At 42.4% G+C, this 23,338-nt stretch overlaps 1 protein-coding gene across 8 annotated transcripts; it reads right to left on the bottom strand.

The window, feature by feature from the left end:
* Positions 1–17,553, bottom strand: LOC114770373 (myosin-binding protein C, fast-type-like). 8 transcript variants are annotated; one of them, XM_028964262.1, is made up of 30 exons: positions 17,367–17,553; positions 13,430–13,438; positions 13,288–13,317; positions 12,353–12,379; positions 11,708–11,776; positions 11,315–11,463; positions 10,280–10,397; positions 9,423–9,471; positions 8,983–9,042; positions 8,703–8,872; positions 8,415–8,547; positions 8,103–8,227; positions 7,737–7,842; positions 7,123–7,289; positions 6,708–6,873; positions 6,502–6,608; positions 6,348–6,377; positions 6,087–6,229; positions 5,714–5,873; positions 5,189–5,293; positions 4,564–4,752; positions 4,184–4,318; positions 3,789–3,956; positions 3,582–3,670; positions 2,332–2,527; positions 1,900–2,039; positions 1,649–1,808; positions 798–934; positions 295–481; positions 1–143 (listed from the first exon to the last, which is right to left on the bottom strand). In XM_028964262.1, the coding sequence occupies exons 1-30, from the start codon at positions 17,383–17,385 to the stop codon at positions 118–120; spliced, it is 3,369 nt and encodes a 1,122-aa protein (XP_028820095.1). In that variant the 5' UTR covers positions 17,386–17,553; the 3' UTR covers positions 1–117. The 8 variants fall into 8 exon arrangements, with proteins under 8 accessions (XP_028820095.1, XP_028820102.1, XP_028820118.1 ...); XM_028964269.1 differs by having other exon boundaries at positions 8–143; positions 13,288–13,314; XM_028964285.1 differs by lacking the exon at positions 13,430–13,438 and having other exon boundaries at positions 8–143; positions 13,288–13,314.
* Positions 17,554–23,338: the final 5,785 nt, after the last annotated feature.

The following is a 23,338-nucleotide window of genomic DNA, read 5'->3' on the forward strand; positions in this document are numbered from 1 at the left end:
TCCAGGATCACTCTGCTCAAGATTTATTTCAGTTTGTGGGTGGCTGATATAAACACTAAAGTTTCTGCTTGCTTCACTCATCTTGTGTTGGTTGGTGTGTCGATGCCGCTCTGCACGTTAGTCCTTCTTCTCCACCGGAACGGCTGTGAAATGGAAGGGGTTTGAAATCTCATGATATACTTACTACACTAATGAAGATAGCCTGAAGGGGCAAAGCACAACCAAACAAAGGAACTTTTTATACTGTCCTCTGTGACATTGTTGTCACTTTGGACAGCGGCCTTCCACCCATACCTCTTATCTCCAGTTTGCACTCCACCTCGTCCTGTCCCAGGGTATTGACGGCCCTGCATGAGTACTTCCCGCCGTCAAACATGCCCGGCTTACGGATGTTCAGCGTCAGAACGCCCTGGTTGTTCATCATCAGGTATTTGGGGTCCTCCCCCAGGATCATATTGTTTTTCATCCAAATGATCTTCGGCTGGGAGGGAGGAAGGATGATGGAAGAGGTGATGAAGAAGCCTCTTACTCCATAATCAATCATATACATTTATATTTATGGCATTTATCAGACGCCCTTATCCAGAGTGACTTAAAGTCAGTAATTACAGGGACAGTCCCCCTGGAGCCAGCTACCGTGGCGCAAGATGGTTGTAAGTGCGGTTTGAACCTGTTACTTTATGGTTGTCTGGTTCGGAGCTACCACCCTGAAAAGATCTCGTCTCCCCCTCTTGAACTACGAGGAATACTATTTTCCCATCGTTTCATAATTTCAGAAGCATGTGTTGGTGTGGTACCTTAGGAAAGCCTCTCACTGCGCAGCTGATCGCTGTGCTGTAGCCTGCAATGACAGACCTGTCCACTAGAGGGGTGGTGAACTTTGGCGAGCAGGACATGTCCTTCTCGGTGTAGGTCGCAGCTTTGATCTCCAGACCTGACGGCAAAGAGCGATATAACAGTGTAACATGGTCACCCTCTCAGTCTACAGCCACCCGCTGTCATATAAAGAGCTTGTGGTGGTCGTCTTCTGGTTTTTGTTTTCAGAATTCCGCGAGACCGCAGCAATTTACAGACCACGCAATTCAAAGCAGCATCATATCTCTGACTAAGCCTCTGCTGTGAAATTAAAACATCTCAAGACAACTGGGCCACTGTTAGCTTCCAACAAGCATGCTAGTCTTGTTTAGAATCTTTGCCTGACATCTGAAAGAATTATGTAATCATTAGTCTACGCAAACTTGGTCATGTCAGGAATGTTATTCAACCTGTCTACCTAGAGCAAATGTGCAAATATAATAATCATCCACTGTTCTGATGGTCATTCTGATTAGATTTATTTTGATCAAATTATGTGGTCCAGGTTCTTTGATTCCTAGTCTTACTTAAAAGTGGCCAATGTTACTTAAAAATGTGTGTGAAAGTGATCGTTTTTGACCATGTGCACACATCAAAATGTGTCCTCTGCATTTAACCAATCACCTTTAGGGAGCAGTGGGCAGTCATGACAGGCGCCCGGGGACCAGTGTGTGGGGACGATACCTTGATTAAGGGGACCTCAGTGGCACCTTTGTGGTTCGGTATTTGAACCCCCAACCCTTCGGTTACAGGTCTGCTTCCACACACACTTGGCAACCACACACACACACACCTGTTTTGGGGATGAACGCTGTGTTTTTGCTGATGCAAGGCTCCTCGCTGAGGCCGCACAGGTTCTCGCTGTAGACGCGGAACATGTACTCGTTCCCCATCACCAGGTCAGACACTGTGCAGTTTGTCCTCCTGTTGTGCTCATACACGGTAAACCACTCCTACAGGAAGGGGATGGGGACATGCTCTTAGTGCCTCCTCCTCGGTGTGATGATGTAACGACTGCATCACTGTGATACTTTGTGCAATAACCTTGGTCTTCTTGTCGGCTTTCTGGATGGTGTATCCAGTGATCTCACAGTTGCCGTCGTCTTTGGGGGGCTTCCACTCCAGTGCGGCATTGAAACCCCAAACATCTGTTACTGTCACTCCAATTGGTGGTCCTGGCTTCTCTACAGTGACAGTCATTTTAAAAGTAACGTCAGGTTAATACTTGCAAACATTTACATTTACATTTACGGCATTTACCAGACGCCCTTATCCAGAGCAACTTACAATCAGTAGTTACAGGGACAGTCTCCCTGGAGCAACTTAGGGTTAAGTGTCTTGCTCAGGGACACAATGGTAATAAGCGGGATTTGAACCTGGGTCTTCTGGTTCATAGGCGAGTGTGTTACCCACTAGGCTACTACCAGCAAACATTAACTCGCGGGTAAAACAAGAGGGACAGGTCATCTCTCTCACCTACAACCCGGATCTGTATGTCAGCTTTGTCCTCCATGTTCTCGATCTGCAGCACCAGTGTGTATTTGCCTGAGTGCTCTCTTTCTGCCGAGCGGATGAACAGGATGGTGTCCACGTTCGTGCTGCAGGTTCCCACCTTCTTCACGTCCACTGGCTCGCCGTCCTTCAGCCATTTGGCCACAGGACGAGGCTTTCCCTGCAGGCACAGCACAGCACATTACTGAAGGAAAATGCCCCTTCCTCCAATCAACACCCACTGCAACAAAAAATATTCACACATATTCACACAGCAAGAAAGTAAGTTTTATCATACTGAGACACAGGTCTCTAGTAAACATTGCAGGCAGGTTAAAACAAAAGTGTGAAAGCCCAATCATGAGCAAAATGAGACCAATGTGGCACCATCCCCACCCAGCAATAAATTCTATCACGTGGGTATTATATGACTACACGGAGTACTGGGAGGCTTTTATTAGGCGCCCCCTAGGTCATATATCAAGGAAAACTTGCCCATACACTACCATCTACATACAAACCTCAGGCATACACCATACATTCTTCAAAAATGTCATGTGTGATGTGTAAGAAAAACTATGTGAATGTGTGCATGGCATAAGTAGTATATGTGCGAGGTTTGCATGTAGATGCGTGCAGAATATATGTTGTATGTATGAGGTTTGTATGTAGATGCAAGAGGAATAAATGGTGTATGCGTTAAGTTTGTATGTAGATGCGTGAGGAATACATAGTGTATGTGCGAGGTCATTCTTTGCAAATGTGTGAGGAATATATGGTGTGTGTGTGAGGTTTGTATGTAGATGCGTGAGGAATATATGAAAGTGAAGTGATTGTGAAACACTGCAGCACAGCACACGTAGACACATGTGTCCTCTGATTTTAACCTATCACCCTGAGTGAGCAGTGGGCAGCCATGACAGGCAACCCCAGGCGTCCGGGGAGCAGTGTGTGGGGACGGTGCTTTGCTCAGTGGCACCTTGGTGGCTCAGGATCCGAACCGGCAACCTTCTGATTATGGGACCGCTTCCTTAACCGCTAGGCCACCACTGCCCCATACACCATATATTTCTCATGCATCTACCTACAAACTTAAAACATACACCATAAATTCTTCAAAAATGTCATGCGTGATGTGTACGAAAAACTATGTGAACTATATATGGCGTATGTGCGAGGTTTTCTCGATATATGGCCTAGGGAGTGCCTCATAGGTTTTGTATATGCACACAAACCTGGAATGGGATGACAAGGTTGATTTTTTCTCCCACCATCTTGATGTATTTAGTCCTGAGTTCACGGGGCAGTCGGATCTTAGGGTATTCTAAACAAGTAAGAGGAAGTGGATTTGAAAGGTAAAAGGGTAGAAAGGTCAAAGTTGGACTTCCAGACTGACAGCAGGGGACAGGAGGGGGGGAGAGGGGCAATTGAGTGACCCTGACCCATGATCTCGCGAACTGTGACCGGCTGGCCCAGCAGAGCAGGGGGGCTGCGACCGGCAACGTTCACTGCAATGACCCGGAAGTTCATCTTCTCTCCGGTAGGCAGATTCCGCACCACAAAACTCTGCTTCTCAATAAGATCTGTGTTGGCTGGTTTCCACTCTGTTTCTGCACACACACAGGAAGCATATCATTTCAGAAGGACAATATGCCTTTACATTTTGTCAATAGCATCCATTCCATATGCAGCATTTGTTGAAACTGAACTTTGCCAGACCAATAGATGTGAACTTCCTATATAAAATATGATGAGATATATTTTATTTCATGGAGGAACCTGCTTGTTTTTGCAGTATTTAAGGTAACATGTTCAGAAAAAAAATGACAAGATGTACCTCCTTCCTTGCAGAACTCTACGATGTAGCCATCGAGCCCACCGGCTCCAATCTTCTCAGGCGCGAGCCACTTGAGTGTGCATGTGGTGTCAGTGACGTCATGCACCTGCAGACGCGTGGGCTCACTGGTTGGTGCTTTTAAATGGTCACAGAAAGGGGCGAGAGAGACCGATAAGTAATCACATTGAAAAGTACAATATATGGAGGTATAAGGAAATGATTTTGCACGTTAAGGAAATACCAGATATATATATAAAAATGTAAATATATAATACCATATATTTAGATATATAAATATTAAAATCCACCCAATTATACTCCACAAATGAACAAAACCCTGTGTTTGTGTAGGCACATGTGGTGTGTGTCTGCTGGCACACCTATAGGCATGAATGGCTTGGAGTTGAGACTGGGCTGGGAGATGCCGATGCCATTCACAGCGAAAACTCTCATCTCGTACAAAACGCCCTCAATCATGCGCTTGGCTTCGTACGTCGTCTGCTCGTACACGTCGAAGTTGAGTTTTGTCCAGCGAGACGACCCTTTCTTCTTTCTCTCCATGAGATAACCTGGAAGGTACCACAACAAATGTATTTAACCATATTAAAATTTACAAGATCACGATCATAGGTTTTAATTATTCAAATTCAAAAATCTAAACCAATATTTAAAAAAACGTAAAAGTGACTTTTGCTGTGAAAATGCAGCTTTATTTTGCATTGAATTTCAGCTAGGCTAACCTTGCTTTAAAGACAAAATGCGCTCAAATCAATTTGTATTTTGCAAGACTACTGGCTTAGGTGAGATTAGGTTTAATCAGTGTCTGTAAAATTGTCAATTATGTTTTCACAAACTAGCGCCAACATTTCTGTATGTCAATTATCATTAGCGATTGAATGATGCAGGTTTCCATACACAATGTTGGCTGATATTAGGTCAGTATGAACATCTGCACTGATGGCACAGTGCACATTGGGATACTTTTATGGGTGGCTGATATTGTACCTTTAATGGGGGCTCCCCCATCAAATGCAGGGGGTTCCCAGATGACGGTTGCACAGTCCTCTCCGACAGAGGTGCACTTTACTTTCTCAGGAGGGTCCGGGACGTCTGCAAGCAATAACAATTTTCTGATATACTATCGGCACTCTCCTTTTCAATTAATGATCAATTTTACGCCAAAGGTAGGTCAAGGGTCACATCCAGGTCATTTTTCTCTTGCAGAAAAAATGCATACATTATAGAGCAAAACTGAAGACACAGGACTATGAAACAAAACACGCAATATAATAAACGGAAGAAAAATACAATAGCATTTGTGTCTCTCCAAAGCAGGGAGTTCATGCTGTGGTGGCAGCATTTAACACTCTTGGGTTCTCTCCACCACCTCAAACTAGACAACAGGGAAGATTTTCAACAGGTTGAATTTTTTTAACATGCTTAAATGTGACAAATCTTGGGAAAATACATTCATATGCGACGTGAGAAACGAAGTGCAAGCTGCGCAGAATTTTCTGGAAATGTTTTTACCGACGATCTTGATGAAGATGTTGGCCTTGTCCTCGCCTGCGGGATTGGTGACAGTGATGTTGTAGTTGCCTTCATCCTCTCGCTCCGCCCCTTCAATCACAAAACTGCTCAGTCCGGTACGAGTTTCCACACGAATGCGACCCTCCACTGCTGTCACTGGCTGCCAGGGAAAGCATAGGCAGAAATCACCCCGGTTACATTTCCCCGCCGACATATCTGACTGTTTATAGACAAACCAGGAAAGATTCATGCCTTCATTCAGATTCTTTTTTCTATATTTTGTCACCTCACTGTGATGCATGTACAGAATATAGAATTTGAATTTTGCCTTTCCTCCACTACATCTTATCTCATATGCATGCTTGTGAATTACCGTTTCTCCTCTTGTCCACACGACAGTCGGGGCGGGCTCCCCTGTGATCTCGACATCCAGGCGAAGCTTGTTGCCAGCCACGACGATGATGGTGTTCTGGGAGACCATGTTGCCAGAGACATCCAGATGAATCTTAGGAGGATCTGAACATGGCAGAAAGATTCGTAATGAAAGAGAGAGAGAGGAATTTACAGTTGGAATAAAAATATACATTCAGATAGATACATAGATAGATGGATAGACAGACAGAGAGATACTCACCTTGTCTGGGCACATAGTCTACCTTGATCTCTGTGGGGAAGAGTAAATAAATGAGTTAAAAATATGTAATGACAGGTCGGGTAAAGATGCTGGGAAACAAAGAACCTCCTCAGTGACAGCAAGACGATCAAATTGCCATGATTCAGTCTCTCACCCAGGAAGTTGAGTTTGGCGGAAAGCGAGAGGGCGTAGCCATCGGGAACGAATGTGTAATCGCCTGCGTCCTCCGGCTTCACGTCATCAATCATCAGGCGATGAATCCTGAAAGGCACATTCAGATGCCGCACAGTGTACAACTGCCGCTTATGAATGAACAACCGGTAGCATGTGCAGTTCTGTAACACAATGTCTATCCCGTACCTGCCAATGTGGGAGATCTTAACCCGATCACTGGGCTGAACCTCCACGCCATCTTTGAACCACTTCCCAGTGACTTTCTCATCTGACACCTCACACTTGAACACGGCCTGTTCTGCCGACTTCACCGTTAGATCAGCGATGCTCTGCAGAACTTCCAGCTCCTTCTCTACAAAACCATAACAAAGACCTGTCACCCCTACTGGCAAAAGCTACCTGTAATCATAGCTCTTAACATTTCTGAACATGGTGTTCTTTCATCTTCCACAAGTGTAGAGCTTTACTATTATATCCAATGTCAAAAACATATTGAAAAAATATAGTAAAAAATAGATTGTAGCTGCTTAATATGATTATACTACATTTATGTAACAAGTAAAACCACTGTTTTATATGGATTTCAGATTCACAGCCATACCTTCCACTTCCAGCTCTCCCTTTGTGTGACCCCCATTGGTGTAGACGTGGTACATGGCAATGTCATCCAGGGTGGCTTCATTAATGATGAGCCAGTGGCGCTTTCCATCTTTCTTAAAGCGATACTTAGCTTTGTCATCTCTCACCAGCTCCTGATCCTCTTTAAACCTGGAGATAAAAGCAGAGAACAGACAGGCTGAGGGAAGAACAAAGTATCATAACATCTATAGTGATGGTTGGATAGCAATGAAAGCAATGGCAGGTGTTCAGCAGTATGACAGCAAGGGTAATGATGGATTATGGGAGTTATAATGATATATAAATACGTATAAATACATCGAATAGACTGCATGTGACATTTTAGAGTTAAAATGAAGAACATTGGAAATGTTATATAAATATAGCATTATAGCATTAGTAGTATGTTTTAAATTGCAGCTGCTCTCTTTAGTATAGGATATATAATGTGTTCTCCAAAATCTCATTTGGAATGTAATGGGATACGTGTAAAAGTGATATGTATTCCCAATTAATTAAAGTATTCCAAGTATTAAAAATGTCTGAATGCAGGATTTTAGAAAATAGTAGAGACATAACGGCAAACGTGCCACTAACCACATGACATGTGCCCCCTCCTCTGAGACCTCCACCTCAAACTCCACCCTCTCTCCCACCACCACGTGGTAATCATCAAGCAGCTTTGTTATGGTGACCGGAGGCTCTGCAGGGACAAAGACCACCTCAGATGCTCTACAGCATGACGACATTTCTATTAATTACTGCCAACATGCTTCACAAAGACATTATCCATCAGGAAACGGATAAATCTTAACTAAACCAGATGATCTTGACAAGTTCATCGACTCGCAAAAGACTTCGTCACAGCACAACTGCCAGTGCACACATTATTAATGGCCGCTATTGTGAACGAGCGCACGGTCATTAACTCGGGTTCCGGTTCCAGCAGGCCGTGTGCAGTACCTTTCACAAAGACCTCGGTGAAACTCTTCTCCGTCCCAACCACACATTCGTACGCTGCGTCGTCAGCCAAGTTACACTTGTTAATGGTAAGCATTCGGATGTTCCCATTTGTCTCCATGATATACCTGCAAAAAAAATTGTACATCTACATTCCTCAACACATTGAAACTTTCCACACGTTTGATATGGTAAATGTTGATTATCTGTTGTGTTCTGTTCGGTCTCGATGCATGACATCATAAATTGGTTTCATTTACGATGTGTCTGTCGCTCAATGGCTATTATGCTGAAAGCAAAAACGAATTTGTGTACTTGGCCGAGGGTTTGATTTCCTGTCCGTTCTTCAACCATTTGACCTCGGCGTTGGGGTCAACCAGCTCCACCGAAAGGGTGATCTTCTTCCCTTTATCCACAGAGTATGCAGATTCCAGCCGCTTCAGGAATGCTACATACAGAGAGAGAGAGAGAGAGAGAGAGAGAGGGGTTTAGCTACTCTAAATGTACTGGCACAATAGGGAAAATAACGTTATAAAAGACGTTACAGGACATCAGTCTCGCGACATTACAGAGTCTCTGTTTCGCTTCCTTCCTCTGGCTCACCATCGCTGACTTTGGGCTCGACAGCCTTCATCTTCTTTAAACGTTTCAGCATGCCTCTCAGGTCGGTGATTCCGTACTCGAAGGCAATCTTCTCGTACTCGCTTGGGTGGGCGTTCTTGAGGAGCTCCCAAACGTCTATCTGCTCCTTCTCTTCCACTGGCTTTTTCTTCCTGCAGACAGTTCAGTTCAGTTCAGTGTTGGTTAGTTAGGACCAATGTTAGTACATTAGTAACTAACATCAGTAACGTTAGTAATAAGAAGCGTAGAAGGGTATGCCTACTTCTTGGTGGCTTTGAGGAGGGCACTGAAGTCCAGCTCACCCTCATCCTCACCAGCATCCCTGCAGAGAGTTAAAGGTCATAAAATACTAGGACCACTGCATGCAAATTTCCATTCAGTTGTTGTTTAAGTGCCATGTGAAAGTAAAGTGATTGTCATTGTGATATACAGCACAGCACACGTTGACACAACAAAACGTGTCCTCTGCTTTTAACCATCACCTTTGGTGAGCAGTGGGCAGCCATGACAGGTGCCTGGGGAGCAGTGTGTGGAGACGGTTTTTTGCTCAGTGGCACCTTGGCGGATCGGGATTCGAACCGGCAACCTTCTGATTACGGGGCAGCTTCCTTAACCGCTAGGCCACCACTGCCCACCAATGTGCTTTCTTTTTTCTGTGAACTCCAGTTAGTGTGATTATATCGCTATTGTTTAAACACTTACGCCCTTTTGAAGGCAGAAAGGATGTCAGTTGGTTTCTCCTCTTCAGCAGCTGTGAGCAGAGAACTGAGTTTCAGCTTCAATACGCCATGAAGGTTTTGCAACTAATTCAGATCGTAATACTTGCTCGTTTTTCTACCGCACTTTGTGCCGTCTGCCAAGTTTTCCACAACACATTATTTTATTATTCTGTGTTCTGCATGTGAGTTACCTTCAGACATGATGGGAATAATCAATTAAAAGACACCTGGTTTAAATACCATATTGTTTTATCCCCTAATGTACATTTTATAAATTACATTTATAATGTTTTAATGTTACTATTATTAGCCAAATGGGTGGTAGTGGCCTATGAACCATAAAACCCCAAAGTCACAGGAAACAGTGATGGTCCCATTTCTCCTGATCTAGTCTTACCATCACAATAGCAGAATGGAATTTTACATGTCCATAGATGTCATTTGAACTTTCAGCTCTATGCTGTGCACAGTCCTATATGGCCCACAGTCCTACCTTTAGTCTTAAACTGAACGTTATCCCTAATCTAAGTGTTGCCTAATCTAAGTGTTAGTTTAAATTCCTTTTTTTAAACCAGATTTTTAGTTTTAAGATGAGCCTTAGCTCTAGTCTAAATATGAATCCTGTCAATATGATTCCTGTCTTCCTGTTAAGAATTTAATAATGACCCATGTTTTACAGTATGTATACGAGTATTATATGTGCATGTGCACGGAAACTAGTGAAACCGATCCTTCTCGCTCTGGTTGCTGTGGCGTTTGATGACCTGCCAGGAGGCTGACCACACCTCTGCAGCAACCTACAAATCACAGAGCTGCGCGTGTGTGTGTGTGTTCACTTACACTCCACTGAGATCTCAAACGTGCAGCTGTCACACTTGTCTTTTGCTGTCACCTCACAGCGGTATCCACCTGCATCGCCGGGGACGACCTTCACCATCTTCATTTCGAAAGTGTAGATCTGAAATTACAAACATAGTAGTATGATGGTGGAAGGGCTTGGGTGGGGGGGGGGGGGGGGGGGGGGGGGGTGATAGGTCTACCCCTCATACACTTTATATATATTCCTATATACAGTATAGGCCAAAAGTTGACACACCTTCTCATTCAACATGTTTTCTTTATTTTCATGACCATTTACATTGGTAGATTCTCACTGAAGGCATCAAAACTATGAATGAACACATGTGGAGTTATGTACTTAACAAAGGTGAAATAACTGGAAACATGTTTTATATTCTAGTTTCTTCAAAATAGCCGCCCTTTGCTCTGATTACTGCTTTGCACACTCTTGAAGTGAAGTGATTGTCACATGTGATACACAGCAGCACAGCACACGGTGCACACAGTGAAATTTGTCCTCTGCTTTTAACCCATCACCCTGAGTGAGCAGTGGGCAGCCATGACCGGCGCCCGGGGAGCAGTGTGTGGGGACGGTGCTTTGCTCAGTGGCACCTCAGTGGTACCTTGGCGGATCGGGATTCGAACCGGCAACCTTCTGATTACGGGGCCGCTTCCTTAACCGCTAGGCCACCACTGCCTCTTGGCATTCTCTCGATGAGCTTCAAGAGGTCGTCACCTGAAATGGTTTTCCAACAGTCTTGAAGGAGTTCCCAGAGGTGTTTAGCACTTGTTGGCCCCTTTGCCTTCACTCTGCGGTCCAGCTCACCCCAAACCATCTGGATTGGGTTCAGGTCCGTTGACTGTGGAGGTCAGGTCTCCACTTTTTATTAAGTACATAACTCCACATGTGTTCATTCATAGTTTTGATGTCTTCAGAGAGAATCTACCAATGTAAACAGTCATGAAAATAAAGAAAACACATTGAATGAGGAGGTTTGTCCAAACTTTTGGCCTGTGCTGTATATATATATATACCTTGGTGTTCCTATCATAAGTCTCCTTGAACTGCAGGTGTTTTCCTGCTTTGCTGCCCAAGTCCATCCACTTCCCTTTCATCCATTTCATGACGGGTTTCCGCGGCAGGTTAGTTGAGTCGACTTTAGCCACAAACAGCACATCCTTACCTATACACACATACACGCACACATCATTTCTTCAAACCATGACTGGATGAATGTTGATTATGTCATTCTTTCTAGCGTGGTTACCCACATAATAAAAAAAATACTAAATAAAGAGAGTTTTGTGACCTGTGCTTACAAGGAAATGTAATATAATATATGTAATATAAAGGGTGTAGTGCCCAATTCTGTTGTGCTTCTACTCATATGTTAAGCGTAAAGTGTGTTGTCATTTTGTGTGAAAGACCTGCGATTGCAACAACATTATCTGGCTTCTCCACAAAGATGCCGGTCAGCTCAGTTCTCTCCTCGCCCCCTGAAACAGAACAGAGTTGTAAATTCCACTACACACACACAGAAACCTGCTGTGTCTTTAGTAAATACGGTGAACAGTTTACTCCATGTCTTGGTATAATTAGCAGCAGTTGATCACTCAAAACCAAGTAATGAGGTGCAATAGAAATAAATGCTGAATGAGGGGTCAGCAGAAACACGAGTATGGTTTTGATAAGGAACACGAGGAACATTCCTCTTAAGAAGATCATCACTGTTCCGTGTCTCAGTATGCAGAAGTACAGAACTCGTTTAGAATTACAGGTCACCTCATATCCTACAAAGATCAAGGATCTGCGTATTCCACACATTATTCTGGAGGTTTCATTACCTAAGGTCTACATTACACACAATTCCATGCATTCTTGTTACATTCCAAATGGAAAACTATGTAAAACAATCACTCCAAACATGTGTGCCAACTTCTCACCACTCCCACCACTGCTGAGTTAAGATGGATTAACACAGTTGGGCTCTAATGTTATCCATACAACCAATCCAGACACTAGTCACTCCACACAGATGTTTCTGTTTAGCAAGGGTGATATGGGTGTAATACCTGGGGATGCAGGTCTCTCCTCGTCTCCTGAAGATATTCCGTTTGAAATTCAGAAGAGGCACTCATCAAAAATCCATACTGATAACCTTTGCAAAACTGTGTTCATATTCCGTAGTATTTTAAAATAGTCACGCTCATTTTGACACAAAAATGTATGTAGCAAATTCAGTGTTTATATCAATTGTTTTATGATTTGTACAAAATGCAAGGTATGCAACTCTTACCAATCACACATGCTGTGAGGTACTGATGTGATAAAGAGATCAAAACATTCTCAATCACATCGACATGTGACATTATCGTGACCTCGCAAGGAATCGTAGGTTGGTGATATCATTAGCCACTCTTGTCATGTTGCAACAGCATGGCAGCAACGATTTCAATCACATCACCATGTGATACCATATTACTGTGACCTCTCAAAGGTCGCCACAGCGCTCACGCAACATGGACTGAGAAGAGTCCACGACAATCACACCATACTCCACGTGTGATTTTACTATGATTACGTTTTTTTTTCCCAACGTGCGTCATGATGTGTCATAAAACGCGACATCATCATTTCATGCGTTAGCAGTGATATGCTGACCCCATGCCATCCCCTTTCTTTGCAACCAGTCAAATTCCAGGACCTTCACTCTGGAATCTCGTACATTTGGCATATTCACAACTATTCTTAAGCCACATGTACCATTCACCGTCACAATCACACATTGTGTACAGTTCACTTTAGTACACACTTTACTGTACTAAATCACAGTAAAATATTTTAAAAGAATCAAAAAGAGCTTGGAGTGTTAATGGAGTTCTCCATTAAAACTCCAAGCTCTTTTTGATTCTTTTAAAAATATTTCATGATCCACTAGCTGACATGTTACTGTTAACAAAATCACATGCAGGATTCATTCACGCTGGAGCATTCCTGGGAATCTTACCTTCACCCTCTGCAGGAGGAGCTTCTTCTGCTGATTGACAGAGGAATGGAGAAAACGGGAAAACACACCTTGGTTATGACTGACGGTTGTTGCTGGTTTATGTGTTCACTCATTCATTTCTCGCTCTCACACATTTACTCACCTTTTACCTCTGCAAACAAAAAGGCAACAAGAAAGGATTAGAACGTGTCAATGTAAAGATGTACCCTACAAAATGAGTCGAAAATAGAATAATCCGCAGTTCATCTTAAAGTCTAGACACTCGCTTGCTTGTGATTGGTCTGCAGAGTTATGCAAGTTGCCTCATGCAGGGTTTGCAGCGACAGGCTAATGAAGTGACATATCGTATGTGGGCTGCATTGACAGATTAGATGACATTAGAAGGCGGCGGTTGGCTGAGGTCAAGGGAAATTTTATTAATGAATGTCAGTGATTATAAGCAGCTTAGAAAAATAAAACAATAAGCAATTATGGATGACCACCTAATGTCCATGTCTCCTTGGACTGTTCAGATCACAGCAGGTCAGTATGTTCAGTTTTCTTTCATTTAACATTTTAGGTGCAGGCACATACACTACCAGCCAAAACGTTAGACGCGGCTACTCATTTATGGGTCTTGCATTTTTTTTACATTATAGAACAAAACTGTAGACACAGGACTATGAAATGACCCACACGAGGTTATGTAATAAACAAAACAATAGCAAACAAGGCCAAAAAAATTATGTTTTCAGCAGTCCTGAAGGTTTATTATGCTGAACACTTTCTTATCATTCACTCGTGTTAATGAGCATCTCATCAAGCGGCTTTTGATGATGACAATAGTGAATAAAGCAGCCACGGAGGTAAAAAGAGGCGACTCTGAAAAAACAGATTCACCAGACATTCTTCACTTTCTCCTGATACAACAAATGCTAAATATGTTTCTTGCATTGGATTCTTCAAAATTGCTCCATATTGGTCTCAAACAACCACCTCACAAGCAGAGTAGGTGCGTCCAAACTTTTGACTGGTGGTGTTGTTAGGGCCAGACTCTGCCTTGTGCATGTGACACACCCTGGTGAATTCTGGGAACACACGTTCTGATTAGAATCTGACTCTTGTTGCCTAATCTGGCGTCTAATAAGCTGCCAGAAGTCTGATCTCTCCATGGGAACACCAAGCATGTATAAACCATGGTATCACGCAAAGTTATACGGTGAAATCATAGTCGCCATGAGGCGGCAGGCAATTTTATCCGCAGTGTAAATGCGTGGACACGTTCCGGGGAGCCAGATCGACCCGACTAATTAGGAGGCGGAATCCAGCAGGCCGGGCACTATTTACACACCAGCCTCCTGCCGTGCAGGCGAGAAGAAGCCATCTTTCACAAAAAAAGATATTTGTACTGTAATGATTGTTATTACTTTTTATTATTGTTATGCCTGTGCAATAAAAAGTCTTAGCTAAGTCTTGAGACATAAAAAATATGAAAATCTGTCCAAGCTGAAGGAAGGCTGTGACAAATTAGCATTAGCGTTAGGCATTAGCGGCTAAGTTTAGCTGCTGTCATTGATCCTGGTGTGATCAGGTTCAGTCAGCGAGCGTCTGGAAGAAAAATTAGAAGCACATGTGTGTCCGGCTGTAAATCAGGCCATGTTTATTGGACAGTACGATGACTAGATTTACGAATATTTACCAGCGCTTTTCTTTAAGGAATGGCCAGATGAAAGAGGACCTGGACCTGCTCGTGTACAGTAGGGTGATTTGATCAGATTTGATCCCCCGCCGGGAGTGAGGTCAGATAAAGATAGATGGAGTGAGAAAGTCTAAAGGCTGGAGGTCAAGTAAGGGGGTGACTGAGAAGATATGTCCGCTTAGTCAACTGTGATTAGCCACTAACATAAAAACCAGTGAGCGGTGAAGCTGATTGTCTGTATTAAACAGCAAACAATCAGTTGTGGAAGTTGATGTGGTGGAAGATGGAAAAAAAATGAAACAAATGTTGGGATCTGAGCTATCCTGACATGGAACGGATTGTGACACAAGAGGACTGAGTCAGGGTATCTCCAAAACCGCAGGTCTAGTGAGATGTTCCTCGTATACCGTGAACTTGGGTCACGAGTTCTCAAGGATTGTTGATGCACATGGGCAGTGAACGCCAACTTGTCTTCTCCAGTCCCACGGGTGAGATACTGTTGAACGAATCACTGAACACCTTAATGGTGGTCATGATAGAATAGCATTTTGGGACTGGGCAGCTACAAACCAGTCAGACTGACTATGATGACACCTGAAATCAAACAGGGGAAAACGTCTGGTCTGGTGAATCATGCTTTCTTTTTACAATGTGTGGGGTAGGGCAGGATTTTTTACAGAGTTTCTTAATTCCTTATTGTACTTGTACTGACATCTATACGGTGAATTTGACACTCTTAATTACCAAGAAGATCAGCCTCAACGTTAAATATTAATATTGTGTAGGCCCTCCTTGTGCTGCCAAAACATCTCAGACTTGCCGAGGCCTGGGCTCACACTCACACCCATGCGGTGAAATACAATACAGATAACTGAGTATTTATGGCATGCTGATGGGTGTGCGTCACCTTCATGTGAGGCAATTAAAACGTACTTCCTGAACTCCTGCATATACTAATATCCTTTACCTTAAACCATTTGATTGAGGGGATTTAACCCATTCATATATGAATACTAATACTAAATCAGGCTGCATGGAACGAAAATAACGCGATCACGGGTTAGCCTGAGTTGCTCAATTTTTTTCCCGTAGAAAGCCAGGGCTCGCAGTTAAAAACTAAATGCGGAGGCGCAAAATGACCCAAATTAACTTTATAGCCCCCTATCTGTGGATGTAAAATGTCATAAATTAGCGGACACTTGAGATGCACATGAGCTGTCCTGTAAAGGTCAGATGTTGACTTTTAATCTGCACCCGAATCTCCCCACATTGTTTTGCTGGCCTATCAACATGGGCTGTACAGCATTATGCAGAAATGCAAAAATGTACAAACAAACACTCCTATAGGGGCAAAAGTGACATTTTGGGAGAATTTTTTTGTCCTGTCCTGTGCTTCTTTAAACATGCAACTACGTGTGTTTCATTAACAGTTATGTTAATTTGGGAGGAAGCTGCATTTCTAAAATTTCTGATGTTTCATCAACATAAAAAAATCAAATGGATCAATACCGGGAATTGTTTATGTTTGGCAAGTTTGATGAAATGTCCATTTAAAAAAGAGACACCTTAAGTGATACACCATTATGGTTCTGCATGATCCACATGCTTCAACTTTCTTTGCATTTTAAAGGAACTCAAACTGCTTCCCCCTACCTCCTCCCAGCTCTGAAGGCTGTGTGATTTACAGTCTCAGGGTTCAGGGGTCAGACGGCAGGGTGCGCAGAAGGACAGGTGGAGAGAGGTGAGCAATATTTCACACCTCACCACTAATATACCTTTACAGTAGTGTTTTTACAGCTCTGTAAAGTGTGTGACTTCTGAAGCACAGATCAAACATGGAGTCCGTACATGTGTGTTTGTGTGTGTGTGAGTGTGTGTGTCCTCGCATATGCTAGCCTATGCATTTATGACGTGATCTGCAGAGACCCAAAAGGCCACACCATCTGTTACCCTCTCCATCTTCTGTGTGATAGATGTCACTCACTGGTCCCCCGTCTCTCCGCTGTCACTATTACTATCGCCCTGCTGTTCCTAAATTCTCCTCACCATCCATCTTCCATTCATCCTTTACACATTATTACAAAATATGTGTAAAATATGCGTAAAACGTGCATCATGCAAAAATATTAAACTGCATTAAATAAACCAGCTAAACGTTAGGACTTTTCCCCCCAAAAGACTATAATACATTGCAAGAATACATCTACATTACATCTAATATAATAATTCTGTACAGTTTTATTTAGGATGCCCAAGTAGCACCATTTACCAAACTTACTCATCATAGTAATAGCGAACATAATTGTTGACTGGTTAATGAATATATAAATCTAACAAGAATGAATATATAAATCTAACAAGAATGTTAATGATCAACCAATCAAAAATTGTGAATCATTACCTTCCTTGGGCTCAGGCATGGTGCAGCGTTTTTCTGTTCGTCGGCTCGTCTGTTGCCCCCACTTGTTTATCCCGTTTTATTTCTTGCTCCCTCAGTTATCCCAAACTCTCCTGGAACTCTCTTGGAGGGAGACGGTTGTGGAGCTGGAAGGGTGCAGGGATGGTGTGGGGGGGGTGTCGCTCCCTGAGAGGAGACCAAAACGAAGCGCAGTTTAATGAGGATGGAGGAGTGGATAGATGAGTAGGTGACTCATGAATACTCACCCTGACACTTCAAGTGTGAATGAATGGGCTTTAGTATGTTCAGATTCAGCTTCACTCAACCAAAACTGACCTGAATTTCTTTTTTAAAGATTTACTTGTATGTTATTTGCAACTTTTAACTTTCATAAAATGCATATTTCTTAACCCATTCTAAACCAAGTTTCAAGTTTTATATTGCAGTGGTAAGGTACGTTACGTAAGAACCAAATGACCATAAAAATGAGGTGGCGTAGTATTAAGTTGGGGTGCAAATTTGGCACGTTTATTAAATATAAATATAATATGTGGCAACACAGCTTGTTGAAAAAATACAATTGCCACTCAAATGTGATGAAGGCAATGAATCTTAACCGCAGGGAAGATAAAGGTATTAGTAAACGGAGAAACCCCTCTCGAATCGAAAGGCAAAACATTGTCAAGGATCCATAACTAGTCCAGTTGCCAGTGAAATAACCTTTTTTGACATAACCATGACCTGGATGACCGAGAACCTTCACAGATATTTAGTAAATTTATGTTTTTCCAAGTCTGGAATTTTTCTGCAGTGCATTGTTTCTGTAACGATACCCTAACAGGCCCCTTGGAAAGATGCATCATGTGACTGGAGCTGGAAATGCAACCACCAGCAGTCTGGGAGCAGGTCCAGTATCTGCCTCATAATGAAACAGCAAAAGCAACAGCGTGTCTACTGCTAGGCTCCCTGACTCTCAGTACATGGTTTGGTTGGTGTGCTTTTTTGGGGGGGCAGAATTCTGTTATCTGTCTGAGCACAGTGTTCATTCGCCGTGACGTTGTTTGAGTTAACATCCCAAAGATTTTGAATGGAGTCGGTGGTGGCCAATCCATGTGTGAAAATGAAGTTTCATGCTTCCTGAACCATTTCTTTCCCACAATTAGAGACCAACGATTCCTGCCATTACCATCTTACTCGTGCCATCAGAAAGGAAAAAAAATACAGTGACGGAGAAGTGTGACAACTCATTTTTTTCAGTTGGTACACAATGTTGCTGAACTCAGACCTGACCACCTGAACACTGCGTCCACAGCCTTGCACAGTAGTGACATTGCATGATGGTCTTCACTTCTTACCCCAGAGCAAGATAAATCTGTATTCATCAGATCACATTACCTTTGTGCTTCCTAGCAACATATCAAATCAGTGAAAATATTTCAGAAAATCCCTGCTGTAATTAACCAATGAAAGGCTCTTGCCTGCTCGCTCATTTAAATCCAGACGGCTACTTCTTTTTTGACAGTATAATATCAGTGATCTGCTGTTGCATAATTACTTTGTGCTGTTTTTTTTTATATGAACATATGGATCGGATGTGGGTGTAATTCATCATTACATGCTCACTCAGAGCAGTCTGTCATCTTCTACGGATGAACAGTACATTATAGGGACATTTTAGAGCCCTGGAAAGGATTAAAACGGCAAAGATCACGAATGCCGTTTTATGGGACTGATTGAGTAGATGCTACATATTTAACCTCTGAACACATACCCTATTCCAGCAAACTGATTGGGTCGTTCACGCTTCTGTAATGTCATCTCAAAATTCGAGATGTGCAGCATGACTATAGGTAAAAGTAACCCGCTGTCGGCTGCACTTTGCTAATCCATGCAGCATTAGGTAGACATTACAACGTGACGAATCCTGCCAAACCTCCTTGTGTTGAACAGAGTGCAAAGTTCCAAACAAGTTGAGAGTAATTTCCACCAGGACGTGGTCCCAGACACAGGGAGTGCACTGTTTCACACCTCACAAGAGGCGGGGGGGGGGGGGGGGGGGGGGGGGGGGAGGAGACTTGCTGGCACAGCAAGTAAATGTCCGGTGAAGAAGAGGCAGAGTGAGTCTGCGGCGCTCTGAATATACATGGTCTGGTTTAGGAAAGAGGTTGAAGGTGACTATTTTAAACTGAAATGAGATCTGGGATGACTCTCTCAGGCCGCAGAAGGAAATCTCAGTCTCTCTGGCCACGGCCAAAGGAAACATTCACAGCGCTGAGGTGGACAGACAAATGCCGCACAGCGCCAAGCTGGACGGACAGAGAGCTCACAGCCAGGAATTGGTTAGATAAAGTTGAAGACACTAAAATATAACTATAACTAAAGTTATAAGCTTATGGTTGAGAGTAGGTTGATGAGGATTATGCATTTTTCAGATAAAAACAACCTTGTATGAATAGACAAACTCTAACTCTATAAATCTGAAGTACCATATAAGGAAGCGCCAGGAGATGAAGCCTAAAACAGTTCCAAAATCTTCCCATTACTTCACAAACGTGACTGTTACCTTACATTAACAATACTACATAAAAAGTACACTTTGTTATGTCATCACACCAAAATATCAGTTTTATTATGTCTGAGGTCTTGATGACTGATTACAGATTAAAATGAATGAACGATGTACACAGTACAGAGAGATGTTGTGATGTTAAAGAACGTCATCGAAAGCCGGTGATTTTGGTCATTTCCAATTATGATATCTTATGAGAAAAGTGGGAAGTGGGGGCCAGTTAAGTCTTTTACTTAGCTCAGTATTTTCATGTGTAGTCGTGCATGCTGTAAGGTGAAATATGGGTATTTTTGGATATGACGGCATTCTTATGGGAGGAAAGCATGCATTCACACTCACAGAACAAGCCTGGAGATGCATGGCTTTTCGCAGCTGAATTCACAATAAGGCACAGATGTCTGGCAGCAGATGTGCCTTCAGTTGAATATTAGAGGGGGGGGAAGCCACTCTCTGTCTCTGATTGGCTCTCCCATGAATTCAAACTTCTAGCGTGGATACTGCAGCAGATGTCATTTTTGAACATCCCATGGGAAAATACCAGGAAGTGGATTTTATGTATTTTTACAGCACTAATAAGTTTCTAGAGGGGTTTCTTGTCAGCCCATCTATAGACAGTATACAGAAATGGTGCATATAAATATAAAGTGCCAAAGAGAAGAAGACAACATTAAAGACAAATTTAACAAAACCAAAAAAAAAATTACCAAGGTAAGAGAGACGCTGTGTCTGCTGAGGTCAGACAGACCTGAGTGGAAAATTGCTGAGTATAAGCAGCAAAAGAGCTCCTGAATCAGCAGGAACTCGAAGCCCAGCTGTTGCTCAGATGCCCACAAGTGGCTGGTCAGCTGGCCGGTCAAGTTAGAAAGACTCGAGTCCATTTTTTCTGCCAAACGTCATCAAATCTCAAGGACTTTTCAAGGACTTTTTGGTGCAAATAAAAAGGTTTTGTAAAATGTAGACATTTTAGCCAGAGTCATTACAAATTACTAATACTAAAATGTAACAGGGTATGTCTGAGAAATAATAACTTATTTCAAGGAAATCATTACTAGGAAAGCACCTGTTTGATAGTTATCCTGCATTTTTTGTACCCAAGTCAGCCTAGGTTATTGTTTTGTTAAGTGCATACTGCCACCCAGTGGACAAAAATGTATCGCATATAACATTATAGCCAGTAATAAACTATAATTATACTATATACCGCTCTTTAAATAACTAAAAAAACACTGTGCTTCTATTTCTATGGCTGTCATTCCATTTCCACCTAATTTAAGTTAATGAGGTGCTGATTAGCAAACTAGGGGGATCCAAAACTCACCAAATGAAGAAGGATCTGGGATCCACCACCATAGACCTAGCCATTCTAAGATTATTCTTAAATATAATAATCTTAATTGTATATATTATCGCAATGTTGTAAATTGTATATATTGTTGTAAAATAATATGTGATGCCTATTATCTATGTTATAATTAAATGGTAAATATTACTCAATATTGTTTAATAGTGTTTATTTTTAATGTTTAATGGCCACCTGTTAATTTCTCATCCTGTTCCAGTGACCTAGGTGTTTTTAAATTTAAAAATAAATACATGAGGAATAAAAGAACTACTTTCATGGTGCCCCAGAAATGGAACTGCCCCAGCTGGAGCAGAGAAAACAGGTCTGGGTAAATTTGTCCTGAAATTTCCGAAAGAATGCACATGAAAATGGGGCATGAAGCTGGTCAAAACCTGGTCTCGTACGCAGCAATGAATGCGCACAAGTCATTGCAGAGAGAGCTCGCGATGGTGGGTGTCAAATGAATGCGCGTGTGCATGTCAAAGCAAATGTTCTTCACTTAGAAATCATATAGACCAGCATTGTGTTAGCAATTTATAAATCTATGAACCCTCCATCATTGTTACAGTGAGTGCAGATTCTTCCAGTCTGCTTTGTCCCTTTAAGATTTATGCTTTCAGCACGCCTAACCCAGCCAAAGACATTTTTATTAATCTGAGCCTTACATTCACAGCACAGACGCCCTGATCCAGAGCTACTTACAATTAGTAGTTACAGGAACAGTCCCCCTGGAGATACTCAGGGTTAAGTGTCTTGCTCAGGGACACAAGTGGGCTCTGAACCTGGGACTTAGTGGTTGTCAGGGTCATAGGTGAATGTGTTAAACAATAGGATACTACCACCCCTATTGAGGCTGATTCGTCTCTGCAGAGGTGATTGGGTGTTTAGGCTCAGAACCTGAGCTGAAAATCACAGGTATGAAAAAGGTCAAGGATGAATTTGGAGAATGTCACATCATCAAATCCCTACACTTCAGCATGTAGGATGCTTTAAATCGTACCAAATCCCATGCCTTTCACACTTTCCAGGATGCATTGGTACTTACTTGGCAATCTCAAAACTCTCATGCTCTCCAAAATGGCGCATAATATTTTGGTAAAAGAGCTCACAGTTTTTGCCCTCTATCAGTTAGTGAAACTGTAATTAATTCATTTATTTGATAAAAAGTATGGTTATTTGGGCATGATTTCACAAATCTGTTTGAAGCAAGAGCTGATTTCATCAGGATATTAAGGAGCTGAAGGATTTTGACTCGTCCCAGTCTCTTTCCTGACTGGATACATAATGGAGCCAATATTTAAGTCACAAGTAATTTCTCAGTGGTCCGACAATGCTGTAGAGTGCTATAGGTCACATCAGACCATAAAAATTCACATGCTGTTTTGGTTTAAGAATAACCACCATCACATGGACATCAATGTACACAAACACACACACACATACTCAGACTCTGCCCTAAATTCCACTGCAGTGTATCGAGCAAGATTCGTGTTGTGTTTCTCTCTGTTACTATATACTGCGTAACCTTGTAGTGAATAGTGTGCATACACACACACACACACACACACACACACTTTCTCACTAGATATGTTTAAATAACATCATTGCTAATAATCATTCATGCCTAATTGCAGGGAGGACACTGAAATCGGGGTATTTTAAATCGCTCAGCAAAATATTAAGTACTTTGATATGATACACATCTTTAAAAAATGTAGAAATTTTATTCTGGGCATTGCCGACATTATCAGAACAGGGGGGTCAGAGCTGCTTCATCAACCTGAGAGCCGTCAGAGGGTGACCTCATTGGTACTCAATGTAGTTCGAGACATACATGGTATTGACACCTACATTTAATTGAGACACGGTGACCTCACACCTCCAAGGTTGTGAGTTCAAATCCCAGCTGCAGTTTTGCATGCTCTCCCTGCAATGGTTTCCTCCAGGTTCTCTGGTTTCCTCCTGTATGTGGGAAAATTGTCTATATGTGTGAGTGTGTGAGTAAATGGTGTGTGTGTCCCACCCTGCACCCAGTGTTATGGAAAGTGTGTGTTTTAGTATAAA

The sequence above is a fragment of the Denticeps clupeoides genome, chromosome 2 (genome assembly GCF_900700375.1).
Source record: "Denticeps clupeoides chromosome 2, fDenClu1.1, whole genome shotgun sequence".
Classification (NCBI taxonomy): domain Eukaryota; kingdom Metazoa; phylum Chordata; class Actinopteri; order Clupeiformes; family Denticipitidae; genus Denticeps; species Denticeps clupeoides.

What these genes read in the sequence shown, in the direction of transcription:
- LOC114770373 (XM_028964262.1), bottom strand. An exon ending in CTCCTCAAAGCCACCAAGAA is followed by an intron (nt 8,873 to 8,982) that starts GTAGGCATACCC and finishes AACTGTCTGCAG; the next exon opens with GAAGAAAAAGCCAGTGGAAG. An exon ending in GAAATCAAACCCTCGGCCAA is followed by an intron (nt 8,228 to 8,414) that starts GTACACAAATTC and finishes TTTTTTTTGCAG; the next exon opens with GTATATCATGGAGACAAATG.